Source organism: Bombina bombina, chromosome 1, assembly GCF_027579735.1.
Source record: "Bombina bombina isolate aBomBom1 chromosome 1, aBomBom1.pri, whole genome shotgun sequence".
Lineage (NCBI taxonomy): Eukaryota > Metazoa > Chordata > Amphibia > Anura > Bombinatoridae > Bombina > Bombina bombina.
The window spans coordinates 72,997,656-73,024,510 of record NC_069499.1 but is presented as its reverse complement, the minus strand read 5'-3'; the positions used below and the strand labels follow the sequence as shown (position 1 = coordinate 73,024,510).

Below are 26,855 nucleotides of genomic sequence, written 5' to 3'. Positions count from 1 at the left end.
GTGACTGCTAATATATGCCTCCTGTAATTGGTTCACACAATGTGTTCATTTAGCTCCCAGCAGTGTATTGATGCTCCTTCAATAAAGGATACCAAGAGAATGAAACAATGTTGATAATAGAAGTAAATTGGAAAGTTGTTTAAAATTGCATGCTCTATCTGAGTCATGACCGCAAGGTGTTGGGTCTCATGACCCTTTAGCAGTGCACATCTACATTGTTATATATAGGGGCCTATAGGACGGCCCGTGTTTCTGGCGAGTCTTCAGACTCGCCAGAAACAGCAGTTATGAAGACCGCTGCTCCATAACCCAGTCCACCTGCTCTGAGCGGACAGACATCGCAACAATTCAACCCGATCGAGTACGATTGGGTTGATTGACAGCTCCCTGCTGGCGGCCCATTGGCCACGAATCTGCAGGGGGCGGTGGCTGCTGCTGGTGCAATGTTAAATGCGGAGAGCGTATTGCTCTACGCATTCAGCGATGTCTTGCAGACCTGATCCGCTCTGTCGGATCAGGTCCGCAAGATGTTTATTAAATATGCCTCATAGAATGATGAAAGCAGCTGTTGACCATGCAGAATAAAAGCAAATGAAGTCATTCAACATTTCAATGTGCTTTACAGACATTTTGTACTAAATCACAAACTACTCCTTTCTTTTACAGTTCTCTTTCTCTCCATGTTTACATTTAACCACTTTCTATTTATGAAAACTGTTCCTCTGCGTGAGTTCATCAAACCAACCTCCTCATTTTCCCTAGCTTCATTCTCTTTCATGTTTCATACTCTTGTATCTTCCACTACATCCGCTATGTGGATGATATTCTACTCCTGTGGCGGGGCAGCAAAGAGTTGTTAGAAAATTTCTTGAGTATCTTGAACACTGACAATGGGTACAACATCTTTCTTACATGTGAAATGAGTAAAGATGAAGCAACTTTCTTAGATCTATCAATTAGGAAAGAAGGTAGACATCTAACCACTAGGGTCCATCGTAAATCAACGGCCACTAATAGCCTTTTACATGCTACTAGCCATCATCCTGAATGCCTAAAAACTGGCATTCCAGTTGGCCAATTCCTTAGATTGAGAAGGAATTGTTCCGACTTAGAGGAGTTTGAATCACAGGCCAAAGACATGTCGTCTAGGTTCCTTGAAAGAGGATATTCTAAGAGACAGGTTAAAAGGGCCTGGACAAGGGCTAGGAATTGCATAAGAAATGATCTGCTCTATAAACATAATGCAGTTAAAAGGAATGGTGATAAGGTACGCCTCATAACTAAGTACAACGCACATTGGGGCAAACTTAGAGACATAATGAATAAATATTGGCACATGTTGACTATTGACACTGAACTGAAAGACTATGTAGGAGACTTCCCTTTGTTGACAGCACGTAGAGCTGATAGTCTTAAGGATAAGCTTGTTAGAAGTGAATACACAAGAGAACTGAAAACCAATTGGTTAAGCACTAGAGGCAAATGGCAAGGCTGTAGCCCTTGTGGGCATTGTGTGTATTGCAGGTTTATACAAAAAACATGTAAATTTGAAACTTTAACAGGTAGACAATACAATATAAAAGAGTGGATAACCTGCAACACTACAGGTGTCATTTACCTCTTGCATTGCTCATGCCCCCTATTTTACATAGGGAAAACTAAGCGTGATCTGAAAGATCGAGTCAGAGAGCATAGGGATGACATTAAGAACAAAGAGCAGAATAGCCCAGTGGCCAGACACTTTGAATTATATCATAATTCTGATTTTACTATTATGAAAGTAACTGGCATTCAGCACATAAAACAGCACCGCCGTGGTGGTGATGTTGATAATATGCTATTAAGGAATGAATCCCGATGGATTTATCGATTAAATACTCTGGCTCCAAATGGCCTTAATGAAAAAATAGATTTCTCATGCTTTCTGTAGAACTTTTCCCTAGTAGGGGACAAATGCTAAAGAGCCTTTGGTATCTCTATACTTACATTATTTCAGTTGTGTATATAATAGTCATTAGTCTAGCCTAAAAGATAAGTAAAAGTTTTGAGATGTAAAAATTGCAATGGTAGATAAATTGTGTAGTTCTGATTTTGCCATCCCAGAATGGAAAAGATAAACCCAAATATATGTTGCATAACATGTAATTATTTAACAAATATGATGTTTGTGCAATTAAAAGTTTTTGTTTATCTTTAAATATGAGGTTGCAATATGGTGCTAAAACTGTCATCAATTAAATATTTAAATTAGCTATTGAGCTATAAAAGGGGTGTTATCACCACAGATAAGCATCCGATGAAGCCCTAAAGTCAGCCCACTAAGGGGAGGGGCGAAACGCGTCATGCCTGACGTTTTTGTGAAGCGGCAACTGTTTGAAGTGGAGTGCTAAGTCCCTGGCAGCTGGTCCAAAGCATACCGAGTTACTATGATGTGGTTCTAACAACTGACAAGCATGCAGCAGTCTTGAATGGAAGTTCCGGTTTTGTAAATACAAGGAGGCATTAAAACCGTAATGGAGCCTTAACACAAATCGCTTTGTTTGGAGAATTACCAGGATCCGGCATGAGAAATATGCAAAGCTTGGAGTGATCAAGTGGTAATTATACAAGCTAGTGTTGGAGCGAATACTGGAACTTTGTACCGCAAATGTGGTGAGACTGTTTGCTCAGTAAATCTATAACAGTTGGTTTTCCAATCAGTAACGCTGGAACTGCTTCTTTGTAACACATTTCATTTACAGAGCGTGTGATTCACACTAAATGCTCTGTTAAAACGGACATTTGTTAATCTGTGTCTCTTTTGAATTATGTTGCAACAGTTTATCTTTCACACATTGTTTGTTTGTAACAGCGCATAGTTTAAGATATGTTATATACTTCGAACAATCACTTGTAATAACCGCAGTTTTACGGTAGTGTGTCAGATAAAGTACTAACCAGGCCTGGGTTCAATAGTCACTCCTTTTATTGTAATTAAGGGTTTTGGGAATTTTGTTTTTGACATGTGTAGGTTTACCTAATAAACCACTTGTTATTTATGCAATTTGAGTGCTGCCTTGTCATTCTTTTTCACAGCATCTACTTTTTAGCTGTGACTACTCTCTTATTTATTCATTTAATATTTCGTTATGACTGCTAGCACCAAAATTGTTTTTGTTTGTGATCTAGATAGAGTGCACACATTTCAATAATTAGTGTTTTGATTATACATGAAGTACCCGTGGTTCCTATCTGTTATAACAATTTAATATTCACCCAACCAGTTGAATTAAGACATAAGAAATACATTCTAGTTTATCCTATTAAATATTTTGGCCTCAATTCATCAAACTGTCCACAATCTGTGTTTAATCTTGCATGAGCGTCATTCAGGAGCAAAAGATAAAAAATATTTTTCATTCAAATCCGCCCTTATTCTTCAAACGTATAATTTTTTCAACAAATGTAATCATATCAGGAATTGCAAACTGAATAATTTTTTATATTCTGCTTCATTAAAGGGACATTGTACCCTAGATTTTTCTTTGCATCCATGTTTTGTTGATGATCCATTGATATAGCCTACCTGGTAGTCAGATGTATACAAGCAATACAGAATCCTGCTGGCTTGTGATTATGTTAGCTGTCTTTTCATACGCATGGAAGAGGAGGAAGAAGTGAGTGTCTTCTCTTCTTGTTTTACCAGCACCTTTCACTGGGTGTCCCAGCCTAACCTTTTCAGCAAGGCTAAACTGGGAGCTTTTAAGTAAGTTTTTAAAAGTTTTTATACTGGATTTTTAGACCAGTATCTGTGCATATTCTTCTTTATAGTAAATATATGAAAATTGGTGTATACTGTCCCTTTAAAGGCAAAGAGAAGCCAGTCTCACATCTTGCTAAACAAACAGTAGCAATACACTATGGTCCTTATTCAAAACTAAGCAAGATTGCCAACTTGCGTCAAAATCCACTTGGAAAATTGAAGCCTTTAATTAAAAACAAGCGGTCCAGCCTGATTTGCGTGGCTTGTAGTCTGACATATTAAATGTTGCAGGAAAATATACGTGTTTGTAATACGCTTGTATTCTCGCTGCAGATCTTCCCCACCAACTTACTGGTGAGCACCATTGTAATGGTGTAAATAGAACTAGAAAGAAAAAGTACTTGTATATGCATAATGCATAATAATTTTGGTCCAATTAATATTTTTGATATCTCTAGGCATACAAAGGTCCCCTTAAATTAAGGGGGCATGAAACCCAAAAATGTTCTTTCATGATTCAGATAGAGAATACAATTTTAAACAACTTTCCATTTTACTTCTATCATTTAATTTTCTTCCTTCTCTTGTTATTCTTGCTGAAATGTTTATCTAGGCAAGCCCAGAAGCAGCAGAGAACCTAGGTTCTAGCTGTAGATTGGTGGCTGCATATATATATATCAATTGTGATTGGCTCACCAATGTGTTCAGTAAGAAACCATTAGTGCATTGCTGGTCCTTCAACAAATGATACCAAGAGAATGAAACAAATTAGATAATAGAAGAATATTAAAAAGTTGTTTAAAATTGTATTCTCTATCTGAATCATGAAATAAAAAGATTGTGTTTGATGTCCCTTTAAGTTACAGAAAAACAAAACGGAGAAAAAAAAAGCCTGGTTAAAATAAAGAGCCTGTGAATTTTCTCTGCTTATATTTTACTAACATTTACATGACTACTGGGCCATGTATTTTTCCCTGTATTGCTTTTTGAATTAATGTAGTTTAAGTTTATTTGCAACATATCAACCTTAAAGGGACATTAAACACTTTGAGATGGTAAAACTCTACAATATACTTTCATTATTATTTTGTCCTCTTTCCCTGTAATTCCATTCTTAAATTATGAGCTTTTCAATTCCTGTTTGAAATGGAAGTGCAGAACACTGTTATGTTCCACACAGCCATTGGCTGCACACTCTAGTGACCTATTTATAACTTTTCCTAATTGGCCACAGCAGAGAAAGTAACCTAAGTTACAACATGGCAGCTCCCATTGTTATATAGACCCTAAAACTTTAGGCTTGTTTTGTCTATTAAAAGAGGTAAAGAAACTTTAAAAAATACATCTATATGTTATTCTCAGACTAATCTTTCCTTTAAATGCATTATTCTATCTAACATTTATTTATGGTTTAATGTCCCTTTAAGATCCAACAAAAAAGGTAAATACATGAGATGTACAAACTGCGGAATGCAAGACAAATAATAATATAAAATGCCAACTATTTGATATAATGTGATGTTTCTTGTCAGACGTGCCTTCAAATTGATCATTTGATTGCTATTCTTTGTGTTCATTTTGATGCTTAGGGGTTGCTCACAATCTATTGGCTATTGGCTCACGAAAACACTTTCAGTACCGGCTGAATTTGGAGCTGAATTTCTTGAGTAATCACAATGCTTTATCATATCATTTGTTAAAAAGCGGTGGCAGCGAACATGTTTTCAACAGAAAAACTCCAGTAAAAGACTGTGAGGGGTTGATTTACGAAGCAGCAGATGCTGCTTCCGACCCACTCCTCTTCAGTTCCACCTGAAGCGGAAGTTAAGAAGCAGCGATCCTAAGACCGCTGCACCTTATCTCGTCCACCACCTTTGAGGTGGCAGACAGCAATCAGCCCGATCGAATACGATAGGGTTGATTGACACCCCCTGCTAGCAGCCGATTAGCCACGAATCTGCAGGAGGCGGTATTGCACCAGCATTTCACAAGAACTGCTGGTGCAATGATAAATGCCGACAGCGTACGTTGTCGGCATTTATCGATGTGCGGCAGACATGATTCGCTATAGTGGATCATGTCTGTCCGCACCATGATAAATTTACCCCTGAGTGTTAACTACCTGTTTTTGAAATTGAAATTAGCAAGTCTCCTGACACTGACACATACAATAGCCTATTCACACCTCTTTAAGGGACAGTCTAGACCCAACACATCATTTTGATTACTTATTGTTACATTCCAGAGAAGCATCCAGCAACTGGTCCTACATCTATAAGCTTGTAAGAAGTACATGAAAATTTTTAATATTTATGTGTTAGGAGCCGAAAATGGCTGCCAAGCTCCCCCCACCTATTCTGTGTATGTTTTGGTATGTTAAGTTTCCCCAATCACAATCGACTCATAAATAAGTTTTCCTCCTTGCACACACTGATTTGTGCATGTGCAATTTGATATAGCTAACTGAAAATTATTAAACATCCATTGCTAAACTGTCATACAAGAAAACAGCTATCTGGACAAGAAGAAAGCTGTGGGCGGAGCTTAGCAGCCATATTCATCTTCTAGCAAACAATGATTTTAGAAAGTGTCATGTACTTTTTACAAGCTTATAGATGTGGAACCTGTTTCAAGATGCTTGTCTGGTATGTAACAATACATAATAAAAAATAAGTATTGGGTCTAGACTGTCCCTTTAAAATTACAGAAAAGCTCTTTTCATGTAACCCCTTTGTTCACTCAGCAAGGAAAATATTCATCTACATCAGCACAAGACACCCTCAGCAATTTGATATGTGAGATGTGGCGCATATGCTCCCAGCTTAGGAATTTGACTTGTTGATAGATTAATAACTGTACCCCATTAAATGATTTTTGGAGCTATTTCTTGAACAGTAAAATGTGAAAGCCTTATAAAAAAATCCTTACCATTCTATGCAACTTCTCTTCAAGTTCCTGATTTATTCGTTGCAACGACAGGTAATTCGTTTGTATTCTATAAACAAAAAAACAAACAAAAAATACATTGTGTTCATCACTTTAAGATTTTATTTTAAACAGTGATAAATATATAAAGTCAGTGTTAAATACATTTTTTATTAAGCAGTTATAAGGAGCAAAACATTCATTTTATTTTCAGTTTGATTCATTATTCTGATTCATTGGATTCTATTCGCATTTAATGAACACAAGACCTATAATAATAATTGTGCTTTTCTCCCCAAGAGGGTTTAAAGTGTTTTAAGCACACAGCCTTGAACTTCACCATTAAGCTACTGCTTATAAACCGTAGTTATTATTATACAACCTCAATGTATCAACTTTGCCAGTTTGAAACTTGGAATTGACCCTGCTGGGATTTGAGGCTAGGACAAGTTAAAGAGTACGTGTATTTTTTACATTACTGATCCTAGTTAAAGGGACAGTCAAGTCCAAAATAAACTTTCATGATTCAAATAGAACATGTCATTTTAAACAACTTTCCAATCTACTTTTATCACCAATTTTGCTTTGTTCTTTTGGCATTCTTAGTTGAAAACTAAACCTAGGTAGGCTCATATGCTAATTTATTAGGCCTTGAAGGCCACTTCTAATCTGAATGCATTTTGACACTTTTTCACCACTAGAGGGCATTAGTTCATGTGTGTCATATAGATAGCATTGAGTTCATGCACGTGAAGTTACCTAGGAGTCAGCACTGATTGGCTAAAATGCAAGTCTGTCAAAAGAATTGAAATAAGGGGGCAGTTTGCAGAGGCTTAAATAAAAGGTAAATACAGAGGAAAACGTACTTTATTATAGCTGTGTTTGTTATGCAAAACTGGAGTATGGGTAATAAAGGGATTATCTATATTTTGAAACAACAAAAAATCTGGTGTTGACTGTCCCTTTAACTATATTAAAATTTGCTTTTACTGCTGTTAATAATTTTCAGCTGCTTTAAAGCCGTGAAAATGCTGAGAAAGATAGCACCATCAGCCTGGCAGGCCAATTCGGCCTTGCGCCATCTGCGTGGTGCTGAAGATAATTTGCGCACAGTTTTGATCAACTTTTTGTCTTTTTCTCCTAAGAATAAAGGGCCAAGATGCTATTTACAACTAGTATTACCAAATGTGAAACCTTTATAACATGTGTAAACACACTCATAATCAATAAAATAATATGAATAAAAAACAATAACATTGACTCTAATGTTTTATATATATATATATATATATATATATATATATATATATATATATATATATATATATATATATACTGTATATATATATATACTGTATATATATATATATATATATATATATATATATATATAAAAAATATTACAATAAACTATATATTTAAGCAATAAAGATTTCATAATTATATTGTGTAATGCTATGGAAAACAAAATGTTAATGAAACTTAGAAGTCCAACACAAATGAAATATTTTATTTAATATTTAAAATATCTGGGTGTCTATTGTGCCTGAGCTGATCCCAAGTGGAGGTGGAAAGTGTAGAACGATTCTTTGATATCACTGGGTTTTAGTTGCTAAGCAACATACTTCAAGATGCTAAAATGGTTCTAAATATTAAATAAAAATGTATATATGGATATGCTTTATACCTGTGGAAATATTTGTGCACTTGTAAAATGGAAGAGTAATGTATATAAAATTAGTGAAAAAAGGAAGACAATGTTACAATTGGCAGCAACAATGTAAACTTGTATCAACAAAGATGTCGCTACCAGGCCACCAATCACAGCTTCAAACCAGAAGAGGCGGATGAAGCTATAACTCCCATGCTGCAGCGGGGTGCTCACCTCAATGGCAGATCAAAGCTGCTGTTAAAGAGACAGTCTACACTAGAATTTTTATGGTTTAAAAAGATAGATAATCCCTTTATTACCCATTCCCCAGTTTTGCACAACCAACACAGTTATATTAATATACTTTTTACCTCTGTGATTACCTTGTATCTAAGCCTCTGCAGACTGCCCCCTTATTTAAGTTATTTTGACAAATTTCGATTTTAGCCAATCAGTGCTGACACCTAGGTAACTCCACAGGCATAAGCACAATGTTATCTATATGGCATACCCAAACTAACGCCCTTTGTCAAAATGCATTCAGATAAAAGACGACCTTCAAGGGCTAAGAAATCAGCATATGAGCCTCCTAGGTTTAGCTTTCAACTTAGAATACCAACAGAACAAAGCAAAATTGATGATAAAAACAAAATTTATGCTTACCTGATAAATGTATTTCTTTAAGATATGGTGAATCCACAGGTTCATCTTAATTACACATTGGTTTGTCTGTTTGTTTGGTGGAGGATTCGAAAACGCTGTAACCCAAACTACAACCGAAGCAAGGTTGGATTGTCTGCTTGAGGATATCGGTCTTTTGCAACTGGTCTGCTTTCTGACCCTACATTAAGAATACATGGCAGTCTTTTGAAAGGTACAACGGAGGAATACGGATGTTCCAAGAATCTGCCGCGTGTATAACAGGTGCAGTTGACAGAGGGGTACGGAATAACATAAGAGGTATCCTCCTGCATCTTTGTTTGCTCTGTCCTGTTGCATTACTAACCTACAAGCTTCATGTGCTTTGCTGCATGTCAATCCAGCTTATATAATAACTTGTTATACGGCTCTATGAATGTCCTTACCTTCTTGGTTTTCACTTACATCTTGTGGGACATTTAAGAGGTTACATCTACCTTGAGGTTTAATACCAGTGGAAGGACTTTCGATTTAAATGGTCCATAATAGACTGACAGTCTGTGATTATTAAACCTATAAAGCCCTTGGTAGCTCCCATGGCATAACCTTTTTGTTTCTCTGCTTATCAAGCACGGCTATATCGCTATTGTGTAATGTGATGTACTGCTAATACATATACTATGTCATTGTTTATAATATGACAGGTGACTATGCACAGATCTTTTTGCCTCAACAATCTCAGTTGTTACTAAAACCTAAAGAGGTCTGAGAATATAATTAGAGGTTCTGTGACTTGCGCCTATTCATTTGTAGCAGCGCTATTTTAATATCCACTATATTTTGTTCTTTTTAGAAAAACTATTTCTATTAAGTTTTTACAAACTATATGTTATGTCACTCCACATGGACCAGTCCTAGTCATTTTTAATATATGTGAATACAATACTGTCTGGTTTTTTAACCACAACATTTATTTCACTTAATGTAATTAGTTACTGTCAGGTTGATAGGCTTGCGCTCGACACAGTGTGAAAATAAACCTTTTGTTACAAAGTCTTGTCATTTTATAACTACTTAAAAAGAGTGCTGAATTCCCAGTCTTTATAGTGACTTTATTATATTTCAATAAATCTTTCTTTTTCTCTGTTTGATAATTATTTAATGTGTCTGCACCATATATTTTGATATCTAAACCAATATGTATTAGTTGGCAATTTTCAGAATGGTTTGAATTTCTGATTAGTCTAAGTAAATCTCTCTATATTGCGTAGCAAATTTTCCATCCATTTCTCTAAATTTTGTTATAATTATAACCAAAAGATTTTTGATTGTGCAGCTTGATCTCCCTTGACAGTTTTCAAATGCCTTTGAATTATCTGATGAAACATGGGAAGCTGATCTCTTAGCTACCCTATCTATGCTGAGTACCCTAGAAGGCACTAGCAATGAGGTGAATCCCTTAAATATCTTTTCTGCCTTTAAGGAATATAAAAAACTTCTAGTTAAACAGATTAAGTTAAGAGCAGAAACTGCAAGTCTGGAGAATTACATTAAAAATAACATTATACCTAGAGGCCTGAGACTAAGAATTGATCCAGGCACAAATCTAAGAGAAGATGAGGGAGGAGATAGCTTTATGGAGGACTGGAATTTAAGCCTCTCTGAATGTTCCATTATTTTAATGAAAAAAATGGTAATTAGAAATAAAGAGAGGTTTGAAAAACAAAACAATTAGTGGAAGAAGCTCTTAAGGTGGCTAACACCTTTGAACAAAATCTAAATTTTGGGAAATTGAACAATTAAATCCAAGAACAACTAGCTAGACTGCAAACAGATATAAAACTTTGCAAAGTAGGAAACTAGCTTGAGATAATGATGACTATGTAAAGAAACGCGTATATAACTATTAAACAGTTAAAGGGTCCTATGACTCAGGAACAGATGGTTCTGATGTAGAATTAGACAATCACATGTCAAAAAACGAGCAGGAAGGGAATACAAATGGAACAATAGGAGGAGAGGGGGTAGGAAAAGACACAGGAGGAGGGAATATCAACTCCGGAGGGAGGAGGGCATATCAACACCAGAGGGAGGAGAATCGTCAGAGAGACTACAGTCAGGAGAGAGGACAGAGGGGGCGTCCCCGGAGATTCTGAGGACGGAGGGGTTACTGAACACACCAGATAATGACCTGCAAATAATTTATCTGTCCTCCTTTAGACTAAACCAGGCCCAAATATGTGTCCTTAAAAAAGGCCTTTCTTTTTGTCCTACAAATGGACTTGACAAGTTCAAGTTTAAAAAAGATCTGCATATTTTTGCAAGACATATTGTCTTATTCCAAATGTTTAAAAATCTGGTTGATGGCCTAGGTTTGGATAGAGAGGACAGATTGGCTTTGCAGGATCTTGAAGAACTCCTTCAGCCCATTCCCACTGACACTTCTCCACCCTCCCCACTTCCCCAAATAAAAGAAAGCTCTGAGTTTAGACCCAAGTCAAAATTCATGCCACAACTCTCTACAGTCCCAGTTGTAAATCTATTTGTAAGACAAGTTGAAAAAGATATACATAAACTGACACTGACAAATATAATTGATGATAATCTGACTAGGACTGAAAGAATAGCATTGAATGAACTTACTAATGCTGATAATGTGGTGAATAAATCTGCGGACAAGGGGGGGAAATGTGGTCCTGTGGGACCAAACTAGCTATGTCCTAGAAGTTAAAAGACAGTTGCTAGACAAGAGTCAGTACTTACGCCTCATGTCAAATCCAATATCTAATATTCAGTCCTTACTTTTCAGAAAACTTAATGATGCAAAACTTAATGGTATTATTAATCCTGCCGAATTTTAGTATCTTTTTAAAAATTTCCCGACAATGCCAGTTTTCTATTGCATACCTAAAATCCACAAGAACCTAAAAAATCCCCCAGGTCGTCCCATAATTTCTGGGATAGGTAGTGCAACTGAAAACCTTGGGAACTATATTGAATATTTTTTAAAACCTTTCCTGAGCACCATGCCCTCATACGTTATAGACAGAACTGATTTCCTAAGAAAAATTGATTGTCTTTCTATACCCCACGATGCCTTACTAGTATCGTTGGATGTAGAAGGTCTTTATTCATCAATTCCACATGACATTGGAATAGAGACAGCAAGCACTTCTAGACACCAGAGGAGTATATTTTAGAGACCATACTGACTTTACCATCGACCTGCTACGATTTGTTCTTGAGAACAATGTTTTTTCATTTGATAATAAGATCTACAGGCAAATTAGAGGTACAGCTATGGGGGCCACTTGTGCCCCCACATATGCCTGCCTTCACCTTGGAGCTTGGGAAATGGAAGAGGTATATCACAAGAAATTGTTTAATGAACAAGTCCTTTTATGGCTCCGCTAAGTGGATGACATTTTTATCATCTGGGAAGGTACCCAAGCAGAACTAATCAGTTTTGTGGGAGATTTGAATTCAAATGAGAGAAACATTGTTCTCACTTTAAATTATAGCAAAACTGAGTTTTCATTCCTAGATGTAAACATTAAAGTTAAAAATTACACTTTAGAAACCGAAAAATGTCGTAAAGCAACTGCAACAAATATCTTATCGCAAAGCCATCATCCTAACCATCTTAAAAAAGGTATTCCCAAGGAACAATTCCTGCGTCTTCGCAGGAATTGTTTGTCAAAATCCAAGTATGACGAACACACAGCCCGAATGCAGACTAGATTTAAAGCTAGAGGTTACTCAAAGCGTATCTTAATGAACGCAAATAATGAGACACGGAGAAAAGATAGAGAATCTCTTCTTTTCCTAAGAGAGAAAGAAAAAAACAGTGGCATTAGATTAGTGATAAAATTTAATTGCCACTCGAATGGGTTGAGAAATATATTGAAAAAGAACTGGGACATTTCATTAAATTATGAAGCGTAGCCAAGGAAGTAGGTACGTTTCCAAGCTTGACAGCTAAAAGAGCTCCAAACCTAAAAGATAAATTGGTTAGAAGCAAGTTTGTTACTCTACAAAAGAACTGGCTTCTTAACCAAAAGATAGTGGGCAATTTTCCCTGTAAGAGGTGTGTAACTTGTAAATTCATGGCTAAGACAAAGGTTTTTTTCTGCCTGTACTGAGAGGATCTACAGGCTAAGACACTTCTTTAACTGTAACACTGAAGGGGTTGTTTACCTACTCAGCTGTAACTGCCCCAGCTTTTATGTTGGGAAAACGAAAAGAATTCTGAAAGACAGGATCCTTGAACATAGGGATGATATTAAAAACAAAGCTCAAAATAGCAGTGTAGCAAGACATTTTGAAAGTTTCCATAATAGTAGTCTGCATGAGGGTTACTGGCATAGATAGAGGTATCTCCAATGGAAGAGGTGGGAATAATGATAAGGTCCTTCTTCGAAAGGAATGCAGGTGGATTTATAACCTCTCTACCATTGGATCCAATGGCATAAATGAGAGGCTTGACATGGCCTGCTTCCTATGAATTTGAGTTATTACTCTATTTTCGTTTGATAATACTTTTTCTAAATACAAAGACCATATTTGTCTATGACTCAAATAGGTTTTTTAATTGAGTTGCAGCAATAATAAGTGTAAATAACTGTATACATTGTTTAAATTATGCGCTCCTTTTAGTTAGTTTAAAAAAAATCACCTCCCATCATGGGCAGAGTCAGTGTGGCTACAAAAGTCTGCACGAAATACGTTACACCATCAAGCCCTGAGGAAGCCCCGTCTCTTGTGACGAGGGGGTGAAACGCACGTCGGCTATTGGCTGACCACTCCTTGTGATCTGACATGTTGGTTTGTCTGTTTGTCTGTGTGGCAGAGGATTAAAAAATGCTGTAACCCAAACTACAACCGAAGCAAGGTTGGATTGTCTGCTTGAGGATATCGGTCTTTTGCAACTGGTCTGCATTCTGACCCTACATTAAGAATACATGGCAGTCTTTTGAAAGGTACAACGGAGGAATATGAATGTTCCAAGAATCTGTCACATGTATAACAAACAGGTGCAGTTGACAGAGGGGTACGGAATAACATAAGAGGTATCCTCCTGCATCTTTGTTTGCTCTGTCCTGTTGCATTACTAACCTACAAGCTTCATTTGCTTTGCTGCATGTCATTCCAGCTTATATAATAACTTGCTATACGGCTCTATGAATGTCCTTACCTTCTTGGTTTTCACTTACATCTTGTGGGACATTTAAGAGGTTACATCTACCTTGAGGTTTAATACCAGTGGAAGGACTTTCGATTTAAATGGTCCATAATAGACTGATAGTCTGTGATTATTAAACCTATATAGCCCTTGGTAGCTCCCATGGCATAACCTTTTTTGTTTCTCTGCTTATCAAGCACGGCTATATCGCTATTGTGTAATGGGATGTACTGCTACTACATATACTATGTCATTGTTTATAATATGACAGGTGACTATGCGCAGATCTTTTTGCCTCAACAATCTCAGTTGTTACTAAAACCTAAAGAGGTCTGAGAATATAATTAGAGGTTCTGTGACCTGCGCCTATTCATTTGTAGCAGCGCTATTTAAATAGCCACTATATTTTGTTCTTTTTAGAAAAACTATTTCTATTAAGTTTTTACAAACTATCGGCTAGATTACAAGTTTTGTCGGTAAGGCTGTGCAGTGCTAATGAGCATTTTATGCTCAACGCTCACCTACAGACAACGCTGGTATTACGGGTTTTTACAAACCCGGCGTTAGCCGCAGAAAAGTGAGCGGAGAGCAAAATTTTGCTTCACATCTCACCTCAATACCAGCGCTGCTTACGGTAGCGGTGAGCTGGCAAAACGTGCTCGTGCACGATTTCCCCATAGGAATCAATGGGGCAGAGCTGGCTGAAAGAAAGTCTAACACCTGCAAAACAGCAGCGTAAAGCTCCTAACGCAGCCCCATTGATTCCTATGGGGAAACACATTTTATGTCTACACCCTAACATGAACCCCGAGTCTAAACACCCCTTATATTACACTTATTAACCCCTAATCTGCTGCCCCCGACATCGCCGACACCTGCATTATAGTATTAACCCCTAATCTGCCGCTCCCGCCACCGCCGCCACCTACATTATATTTATTAACCCCTAATATGCCGCCCCCAAATGTCGCCGCAACCTAACTACAATTATTAACCCCTAATCTGCCGCCCCCAATGTCGCTGCCACTATATTAAAGTTATTAACCCCTAAAACTAAGTCTAACCCTAACCCCCTAACTTAAATATAATTTAAATAAATCTAAATAAAATAACAACAATTACCTAAATTATTCCTATTTAAAACTAAATACTTACCTATAAAATAAACCCTAAGATAGCTACAATATAACTAATAGTTACATTGTAGATATTTTAGGATTTATTTTTATTTTACAGGCAACTTTGTATTTATTTTAACTAGGTACAATAGTTATTAAATAGTTATTAACTATTTAATAGCTACCTAGTTAAAATAAAGACAAATTTACCTGTAAAATAAAACCTAAACTAAGTTACAATTACACCTAACACTACACTAAAATTAAATTAATTCCCTAAATTAACTACAATTAAATACAATTATCTAAAGTACGAACCCCCCCTACTAAATTACAGAAATAATAAAATAATTACAAGTTTTTTAAACTAATTACACCTAATCTAATCCCCCTAATAAAATAAAAAAGCCCCCCAAAATAATAAAAAGCCCTACTGTATACTAAATTACAAATAGCCCTTAAAAGGGCCTTTTGCGGGGCATTGCCCCAAAGTAATCAGCTCTTTTACCTGTAAAAAAAAAGTACAATACCCCCCAACATTAAAGCCCACCACCCACACAACCAACCCTACTCTAAAACCCACCCAATCCCCCCTTAATAAAACCTAACACTAACCCCTTGAAGATCACCCTACCTTGAGAAGTCTTCACACAACCGGGCCGAAGTCCTCAACGAAGCCGGGCGAAGTGGTCCTCCAGACGGGTAGAAGTCTTCATCCAACCCGGGAAGAAGAGGTCCTCCAGACGGGCGGCTCCATCTTCAAGACATCCAACGCGGAGCATCCTCTTCAAACGACGTCCAACTGAAGAAAGAAGGTTCCTTTAAATGACGTCATCCAAGATGGAGTCCCTTCAATTCCGATTGGCTGATAGAATTCTATCAGCCAATCGGAATTAAGGTAGAAAAAATCATATTGGCTGATACAATCAGCCAATAGGATTGAGCTTGCATTCTATTGGCTGATCCAATCAGTCAATAGAATGCCAGCTCAATCCTATTGGCTGATTGGATCAGCCAATAGGATTGAACTTCAATAATAATCGGAATTGAAGGGACACCATCTTGGATGATGTCATTTAAAGGAATCTTCATTCTTCAGTTGGACTTCGTTGGAAGAGGATGCTCCTCGTCGGATGTCTTGAAGATGGACCTGCTCCACGCCGGATGGATGAAGATAGAAGATGCCCTCTGGATGAAGACTTCTGCCCGTCTGAAGGACCTCTTCTGCCCAGCTTGGATGAAGTCTTCTGCCCGTCTGGAGGACCACTTCGCCCGGCTTCTTTGAGGACTTCGGCCTGGTTGGGTGAAGACTTCTCAAGGTAGGGTGATCTTCAAGGGGTAAGTGTTAGGTTTTATTAAGGGGGAATTGGGTGGGTTTTAGAGTAGGGTTGGGTGTGTGGGTGGTGGGTTTTAATGATGGAGGGGTATTGTACTATTTTTTACAGGTAAAAGAGCTGATTACTTTGGGGCAATGCCCCGCAAAAAGTCCTTTTAAGGGCTATTTGTAATTTAGTATAGGGTAGGGCTTTTTATTATTTTGGGGGGCTTTTTTTATTTTATTAGGGGGATTAGATTAGGCGTAATTAGTTTAAAAAAACTTGTAATTATTTTATTATTTTCTGTAATTTAGAGTTTGTTTTTTCGTACTTTAGATAATTGTATTTAATTGTATTTAATTGTAGTTAATTTAGGGAATTAATTTAATTATAGTGTAGTGTTAGGTGTAATTGTAACTTAGGTTAGGTTTTATTTTACAGGTAAATTTGTCTTTATTTTAACTAGGTAGCTATTAAATAGTTAATAACTATTTAATAACTATTCTACCTAGTTAAAATAAATACAAAGTTGCCTGTAAAATAAAAATAAACCCTAAGCTAGATACAATGTAACTATTAGTTATATTGTAGCTATCTTAGGGTTTATTTTATAGGTAAGTATTTAGTTTTAAATAGGAATAATTTTGTTAATTGTAGTAATTTTATTTAGATTTATTTAAATTATATTTAAGTTAGGGGGGTGTTAGGGTTAGGGTTATTCTTAGGTTTAGGGGTTAATACATTTAATATAGTGGCGGCAACGTTGGGGGCGGCAGATTAGGGGTTAATAAATGTAGGTAGGTGTCGGCGATGTTAGGGACGGCAGATTAGGGGTTAATAAAATTTAACTAGTGTTTGCGATGCGGGAGTGCGGCGGTTTAGGGGTTAATATGTTTTTTATAGTGGCGGCGATGTCCGGTTCAGCAGATTAGGGGTTAAATATTTTATTTTAGTGTTAGTGATGTGGGGGGGCCTCGGTTTAGGGGTTAATAGGTAGTTTATGGGTGTTAGTGTACTTTTTAGCACTTTAGTTAAGAGTTTTATACTACGGTGTTAGCCCATAAAACTCTTAACTACTGACTTTAAAATGCGGTACCAGGCTTGACAGGATAGGGTTTAGCGCTCACTTTTTTGAAGACTCGTAATACAGGCGTTAGGCAAATCCCGTTGAAAAAATAGGATACGCAATTGACGTAAGTGGATTTGCGGTATTTTCGAGTCTGGCCAAAAAAGTGAGCGGTGAGCCTGTCATTTCAAGACTCGTAATACCAGTGGGCGTTAAAAAGCAGCATTGGGACCTCTCAACGCTGCTTTTTAAGGCTAACGCAAGACTCGTAATCTAGGCGTATATGTTATGTCACTCTACATGGACCGGTCCTAGTAATTTTTAATATATTTGAATACAATACTGTCTGTTTTTTTAACCACAACATTTATTTCACTTAATGTAATTAGTTACTGTCAGGTTGACAGGCTTGCGCTCGACACAGTGTGAAAATAAACCTTTTGTTACAAATTTTGAGAGTCTTGTCATTTTATAACTACTTTAAAAGAGTGCTGAATTCCCAGTCTTTTCAGTGACTTTATTATATTTCACTAAATCTTTCTTTTTCTCTGTTTGATAATTATTTAATGGGTCTGCACCATATATCTTGATATCTAAACCAATATGAATTAGTTGGTAATTTTCAGAATGGTTTGAATTCCTGATTAGTCTAAGTAGATCTCTATATTGCGTAGCAAATTTTCTATCCATTTCTCTAAATTTTGTCATCTTAATTACTGTTGGGAATATATCACTCCTCGCCAGCAAGAGGAGGCAAAGAGCGCCACAGTAAAACTGTTAAGTATCACTTCCCTACCCATAAACCACAGTCATTCGACCAAAAGTAAATGGAGAAAGGAAAGCAACACAAGGTGCGGAGGTGTCTGAGGTTTAGTAAAAACCTCTTTAAAAAGTTAAAAAACAAAAAGGGTGGGTCTGTGGACTCACCATATCTTGAATTTTTTTTTTTATCAGGTAAGCATAAATTTTGTTTTCTTCTAAAGATGTGATGAGTCCACGGGTTCATCTTAATTACTGTTGGGAACCAATACCCAAGTTAGAGGACACAGATGAGTAGGGGGGATAAGAACCAGCATGCCTAAAAGAAAGGCACCACCACTTGAAGAACCTTTCTCCCAAAAGCCGCCTCAGCTGAGGCAAAAGTATCAAATATGTAAAATTTGGAAAAAGTATGTAAAAAAGACCAAGTTGCAGCCTTGCAAATTTGCTCCTTAGAAGCTTCATTTTTGAAAGCCCAAGAAGAGGCTACAGCCCTGGTGGAATGAACCTTTATTCTCTCTGGAGGCTGCTTCCCAGCAGACTCATACGCCATGCAAATCACACTTCGCAACCAAAAAGCAAGAGTAGAAGCAGTAGCTTTCTGACCTCTACTATTCCCAGAAAAACAAACAAAGAGAGCAGAAGACTTGCGAAAGTCCTTAGTCGCCTCCAAATAGAACTTAAGAATGCGGACCACGTCCAAATAATGCAACAGACGTTCTTTATCCGAAGATGGCTTCGGACACAGAGAAGGAGCAACAATCTCCTGATTAATATTCTTAGTAGAAACAACTTTGGGAAGGAATCCCAACTTAGTGCGAAGAACCGCCTTATCCACATGAAAAATAAGATAAGGAGAATCAATCTGCAAGGCAGAAAGTTCCGATACCCTCCACACAGAAGAAATCATCAACAGAAACAAAACCTTCCAGGATAGTAATTTCATATCTATATGTCAGTATATTTATGAAAATCTTAGTAGTGCTCTCCAAATAATATATCAGCTTATGGCAGGGTTATAACACAATATAAATATTAATTATCCTTAAAAATAGAAACCCTTAATCAACATGCATCTACTAGAAACCATACAATTAATGTAAATATCTGAATTCTTTTATTTAGTTAATATCCATGAACATTTTTGAAATATATTTGTAATAAAAGGAATATGAAATAATATTATATGCGTTTGAAAACTATTTAAATATGCTGTGCAAAGTGCATACACGCTTACCTTTAAAACCAACCTTATTTATAAATAGCCTTTAACATCCAAGCAACAGTGCTTATAATCAATAGGGTAATATATATATTCTGCTATTTAACTGCAATGTATCCTAATACAAAATTAACTTACAATATCAGAACTTGCACAGATGAGTTACTTAGCCAATCAGATACAGATTTAAACAATATATAGGCTGTGACTACCAATTTAAAATACAATATACACTTCTGAATTATTATTATATATTTGCATAGATAAACAATTTAAGATTGGGATTAGTTTAACAATACATAGGCTATGAAATGCTAACTTGGAATATGCACTATTTCCTTAACTCTGCTACATACAGCAATAGTAAATGTTTACTTTAAATGCTTGCATACAAATAGGCAGGCTAAGAGCTATTCAAGGTTATGCAATACAATTAAAAAAAAAAAAATTGTTCTTTCCAATCTTCCAATTGTAATTTTACTGTAGTGACTATGCATATAATTTATCTTACAAAAACCTTGTATACGTTACCAAATAAACAGCAATTCAGTTTCCAATGTTTCTCAGACCAATTTCACCTCAGAATACCAAAAAGTATAATTTTGCAGTCAATGAGTAGAATAGATCAGCTTTGCTTTGAGTATATGGTATTTCACGCCAGCATCCAATTACCAGTCAGCTCAGCCAAAATCTCCCCCTCTTTATGTTTGCAATCACTTTATATGGGTTCTCCTCACTGGTGAGATTGGAAACGCCCCAAAACGGAAACCTTGTTTCGGATTGGCACTCGTGCTGGTCCCTGGTCCACCCTTAGAGTTGAAACATGTTTACCATGGCAACGTATCTTTTGGACAGTTAAATTCCCTTAACTGTCCTACCAGTATTGGCCCTTAGGTGGCAGCAGATATCCAGACAAAACAATTCAGCATGACAATACATAGAAATTCATTTAACCAACATTTTTAGACAGTGAAATATTTCTTTAAACTATGTAATAACTGCCATAATTTCTTGTATTAATCTCTCCCAATATTAATTATAGGTGAAGCAGCATCAGATCAATTTCCTGATCGTTTTGATATGAAACGTCATGTTTTATATTATTAACATTTTATTATATTAAGGCAATTTAATACTGCTAATTATTAGCTTAAAATGCATTATAATTTTATCAGTATCCTGGTATTTCTATAGAAATAACAGCCGATTTTTATATTTCCAATAGTTCTGCCTGCATTGTGTTCTAATATGAATATATCATATTTTATGTTTCTAATAAGCCCAGGATGTATGAACCTTCTTCATGCAGATCTGAAATTATATGTCTGAAAAATATAAACAATACAGAGGTTATTAAACATTTTTGACTGACTAAAACAGTTACCTCCCAAGCTTAGCAAATACCCATGTAATAATAGAGAATTAGACAATTTCCCAAATTTCTATATTTAATACATTCTGAGGCATGCATTAAAACAGAAAAAAAAATGATTATTTGCTGTATGTTTAGTAAGTTTCAGAGTCACACCTTAACATGTGTCTTTGAGATTCCAACAGTCTAATTTCCATCTCATCCAGCTTCAAAAAGGGAGATTTCAGACACACTGTCTATTACTCACCACATGGGGTCATTTTACACCTAAATGTAATGCTGAAATCCTCACAAGATTTGTCACCTGAGTTAGATTCTTAGGTACATTGGGAAGGGTAAATAGATTTTATCTCACATTCCCAAGCAATCACACATATGGTTTCTGAAACTGTGGTTACATTTTAATTAAACCAAATGTTCTATTGTTCTCACTTTAGCTAGGAATTTCTCTTTTAAAGTAATTTTTATTAGTTTCCTGTGTAATTGAAGAAGTGGGGGAAAACCAAACCTGTCTGAAGTCAGTTTGTCTGACAGAAATGAGTCCTTTCTGCTGACCAGTTCAGATCTGAATAAATATAATTGTATTGCATAGCCTTAAAATATATGATTAAAATATATATATTTATTTACCTCACATATACCTTGACATATAGAATGCATTGTCTCAAATGGACGCCGCTGCAAAACCTTAAGTACAAGATTAAGACTCCAATGTGGAGCAACAGGTTTAAACACAGGTCTGATTCTGACCAAGACCTGACAAAAAGATTGAACATCTGGCACATCTGTCAAACACCTATGCAACAGCACAGATAAGGCCGAAATTTGACCATTCAAAGTGCTAACAGATAACTCTTTCTCCAGACCCTCCTGGAGAAAAGACAAAATTCTTGGAATCCTAACCCTACTCCAAGAGTAGCACTTGGATTCACACCAATAAAGATATTTCCTTCATATCTTATGGTAAATCTTCCTAGTAACAGGCTTACAAGCCTGAATCATAGTCTCAATTACTGACTCGGAGAAACCAGCAGCTTCAGAGAAACGAGATTTGGGTGGAGAAAAGGCCCCTGAAGAAGAAGGTCCTTCCTCAGAGGTAACCTCCACGGGGGTAGAGACGACTTCTCCACTAGGTCCGCATACCAGATCCTTTGAGGCCAAGTCGGTGCATTTAGGATTACTGATGCCCTTTCACTTAATCTCTGTTCCACTGACTGAGCATGCACAACTGCAGGGTTCTCAGATGAAATTGAGCAAATGGGAGAATGTCCATGGTGGCCACCATCAAACCGATTACTTTCATACATTGGGGGACTGAAGGGTGAGCCATCTCCTGCAGGGATCGACAAGACGAAAGGAGCTTTGCTATTCTTGTCTCTGTCAGAAAGATCTTCATCAGAACAGAATCTATGATAGTCCCTAGGAAAACTACCCTTGTCGCAGGAACCAGGGAGCTCTTTTCCAAATTTACTTTCCACCCATGTGATGGGAGAAAGGACAGTAACATCTCTGTGTGAGATGCTGCTTGCAGAAAGGAAGGTGCCTGAATCAGAATGTCATCCAGGTAGGGAGCCACTACAATCCCCCTGGACTGGACCACCACTAAGAGGGCTCCTAGGACCTTTGAGAATATCCTGGGAGCTGTGGCAAGGCCGAATGCTAAGGCCACAAACTGTATGTGTTGGTCGAGAAAGGCAAACCTCAGGAACTTGTGATGATCCCTGTGAAGGGGAACATGCAAGTATGCATCCTTTAGATCAATGGTCATCATGAACTGACCTTCTTGAATCAATGGAAGAATCGTACGAATGGTTTCCATCTTGAAGGATGGAACCCTGAGGAATCTGTTGAGTTATTTTAAGTCTAGAATGGGACGGAAGGTCCTCTTTTTTTGGGGGACCGAAAACAGGTTTGAGTAAAACCCTAGACCCTGTTCCTGCTTTGGAACAGAGACAGTCACTCCTAGGGACGAGAGATCTTAGACACATTTTAAGAATGCCTCTCTCTATGTCCTGTCTGCAGATAATCTGGAAAGGTGAAACCTGCCCCTGGGAGGACAATTTTTAAACTCCAACCTGTAGCCCTGAGAAACAATGTCCACAGTCCAAGGGCCTGGAATGTCTCTTATCCAGACCTGAGAGAACTGAGACAGTCTGCCCCCTACCTAATCCAAGCCTGGATCGGGGCAACCCCTTCATGCAGACTTAGAGTCAGCTGCATGCTTTTTGGCCTGCTTCCCCTTACTCCAAGACTGATGTGGTTTCCAGGATGGCTTGATGACATCACTTAAAGGTACCTTCATTTGTCTTTAGTCGTCGGATGAAGAGGATGCTCCGTGTCGGATGTCTTGAAGATGGAGCCACTCTGCGTCGGATGGATGAAGATAGAAGATGCCGTCTGGATGAAGTCTTCTGCACGTCTGGAAGACCACTTCGCCCGGCTTAGATGAAGACTTCTCCCGGCTTCGTTGAGAACTTTGGATCTGTTGGATGAAGACTTCTGCCGCTTCCTTAAGGATGGATGTCGGATCTTCAGAACAGTAAGTCGATCTTCAGGGGGTTAGTGTTAGGTTTTTATTAAGGGTGTATTGGGTGGGTTTTATTTTTAGGTTAGGGATTTTGGGCTGAAAAAGAGCTAACTGCCCTTTTAAGGGCAATGCCCATCCAAATGCCCTTTTCAGGGTAATGGGGAGCTTAGGTTTTTTTAGATAGTATTTTATTTGGGGGGTGGTGGGTTTTACTGTTGGGGGGGGTGTTTGTATTTTTTTTTTTACAGGTAAAAGAGCTGATTACTTTGGGGCAATGCCCCGCAAAAGGCCCTTTTAAGTGCTATTGGTAGTTTAGTTTAGGCTAGGGTTTTTTTTATTTTGGGGGGGGGGGGGGCTTTTGATAGGGCTATTAGATTAGGTGTAATTAGTTTAAATATCTGTAATTTGTTTATTATTTTCTGTAATTTAGTGGGGGTTCTGTACTTTAGCTTATTTTATTTAATTTAGGTAATTGTATTTAATTTAGTTAATTTATTTAATTATAGTGTAGTGTTAGGTGTTATTGTAACTTAGGTTAGGTTTTATTTTACAGGTACATTTGTATTTATTTTAGCTAGGTAGTTATTAAATAGTTAATAACTATTTAATAACTATTCTACCTAGTTAAAATAATTACAAACTTGCCTGTAAAATAAAAATAAACCCTAAGCTAGCTACACTGTAACTATTAGTTATATTGTAGCTATTTTAGGGTTTAGTTTATAGGTAAGTATTTAGTTTTAAAATTTGAATTATTTAGTTAATGATATGAATTTTTAGTTAGATTTATTTTAATTATATTTAAGTTAGGGGGTTTTAGGGTTAGGGTTAGACTTAGGTTTAGGGGTTAATACATTTAGTATAGCGGCAGCGAGTGGGGGCAGCAGATTAGAGGTTAATAAGTGTAGGTAGGTTGCGGCGACATTGGGGATGGCAGATTAGGGGTTAATAAATATAATGTAGGTGTCGGCGATGTTGGGGGCAGCAGATTAGGGGTTCATAAATATAATGTAGGTGGCGGCGGTGTCCAGAGCGTCAGATTAGGGGTTACAAATTTTCTTTCAGGGTTTGCAATTCAGAAGGGCCTCGGTTTAGGGGTTAATAGATAGTTTATGGGTGTTAGTGTACTTTTTAGCACTTTAGTTATGAGTTTTATGTTACGGCGTTGTACCATAAAACTCTTAACTACTGACATTTAAATGCGTTAGGACTCTTGACAGGGTAGGGTGTACCGCTCACTTTTTGGCCTCCCAGGACAGACTCGCAATACCGGAGCTATGGAAGTCCCATAAAAAAAAGACTTAGCAAAGTTTACCTAAGTCGTTTTGCGGTAAGGCCAAAGAAGTGTGCGGTACACCTATACCTGCAACGCTGCTTTTTTATCTTAATGCACATCTCGTAATCTAGCCATTAGCCTTTAAAAATGCTCCACAGGGAGTTAGCGAGGAACCGCAGGACACCGTGTTAGACGCCATAGAGGACTGGGACGAAATAGGAGATGGCCCTGGTAAGACCTAGACAGCATCCTCCTGAGAGACATTAGGCTCCACATTAAATAACTTATCTTTACCCTGTAATGTTTGTTTAACACAGGAGGAACAGAATTGCATGGGTGCTGCAATTTGTGCATCTAAACACAATAAACAAGGGTTGAAATGAGCGGACTCCTGATCCATGTCAGACAGGCCTGATTATTATCCCCACGGGCTGTTACCGTATGTGGGTAATGCCAAAGTCTAATAATAAAGCAGTATAAAAAATTAAAGAGCTAATAACACAGTTACTTCCTTGTTTTAAGCTCTTCATCAAACTATCTGCCTAAAGGGGAGAAATGAACACTTCTAATGGTTATTAATAAAGCAGCTTATGCCGGCAGATGAGCGTTGTCGCTCCGACTAAACCTCCCTCCACACCTCAGTATACTGAGGCGCCCTTACCACCACCAAGCAACGTGATCCTCCGACCTCTCCTAATATGCTCTACCTCGCAGAAACACGGCCGCATACGATGAACCACCTCCGTAGTGAACAGAGCAGAGAGGAAGGCCCAATTACGTAAGCAAACATAAGGAAGGCACGAAAACCTCCCGCGGAACAACAATAAAGCACTGTGTCTGCAGTCATGTCTTAGTGAAGCCCTTACACCAGGGTGAGCTAATATAGTCCCTATACAAATAGCAAGGTAGAAAAATTCTCAAGTGCCCTTTCTCCCACCTGGAAGACCAGCACTTACCTGCTCAGCTGTCCGACATGAAGACAGTCCCTAGGTATGAGAGGACACCTCTTCCTCAGAGAGACCTGGCCAAAATGCAGATAACAAAGTAACCAACTTTGGTATCTGAGATCAGGGCAGCAAATATGGGGAAACGCAGCAAGTACCTCTTTGCAAGTCCCACACGGCTTTAAAGTCACCACAGCTCGCCCGCAAAGACTAACGTGGAGCATAGATATACCCTAAAACTTGCTTGAAATAATCCATCGTCTCAGAAAAAACTATTTTAATTACACACTAAACTTCACCTCCTCCATGCACGAGAGGCAAAGAGAATGACTGGGGTTTATGGGTAGGGAAGTGATAATTAACAGTTTTACTGTGATGCTCTTTGCCTTCTCCTGCTGGCGAGGAGTGATATCCCCAACACTAATTAAGATGAACCCGTGGACTTACCATATCTTTAGAAGAAAGTTAATTTGAAAGTTGTTTAAAATTACATGCCCTAACTGTCACTTTAATAAAATAAAATAATAAAAAAATGAAAATAGTGATCACGCTACAAAAATAGCTTTTATTAGACAATTAAAATATGTGGCACATGGAGAGATGATACAAATATAAGGCTTATGGTTACGCCTATTATTAAGCACACATTGCAAATGGTTTATCTTTGTATCAACCCTTGGTGTACTATTTGTTTTGACTGTCTTATCAAAGCTATTTTGTACTCATCTTTGGAGTGCGACAACTATGTAAACTACTCTATGGGCTCCATTTATCAAGCAGCGGATGCTACTTCGGAGTCCCACTGTTTTAAGCTCGCCTGAAACATAAGTTAAGCATCGGTCACCAGTCCACAGCTCCTTAACCTGTCCACCACCATCCAAATCATCCTGATACTATTGGGATGATTGACAGCCCCTGCTAGCGGCGGATTGCCTGCCACTGAGCAGGCGGCATTGCAAAAGCATTTCCCAAGAAATGCTTGTGCAATGTTAAATGCCACAGCGTATACTGTTTGCATTTAACGATATCGAATGGACATGATTTGCTGTAGCGAATCATGTCCGCTTGACTGATAATAAATCTACTCCTATGTGTTTACCCATGCATGAAGATTAT

At 37.5% G+C, this 26,855-nt stretch overlaps 1 protein-coding gene across 1 annotated transcript in view; it reads right to left on the bottom strand.

Annotated features, from left to right (window-relative positions):
• The window catches only part of BEGAIN (brain enriched guanylate kinase associated), a 507,736-nt gene that overhangs the window by 154,624 nt on the left and 326,257 nt on the right, over window positions 1–26,855 (bottom strand). The window contains exon 4 of the mRNA XM_053697448.1: window positions 6,671–6,737. Coding sequence (XP_053553423.1) covers window positions 6,671–6,737 — 67 coding nt within the window. The remainder of the gene's footprint in view (window positions 1–6,670; window positions 6,738–26,855) is intronic.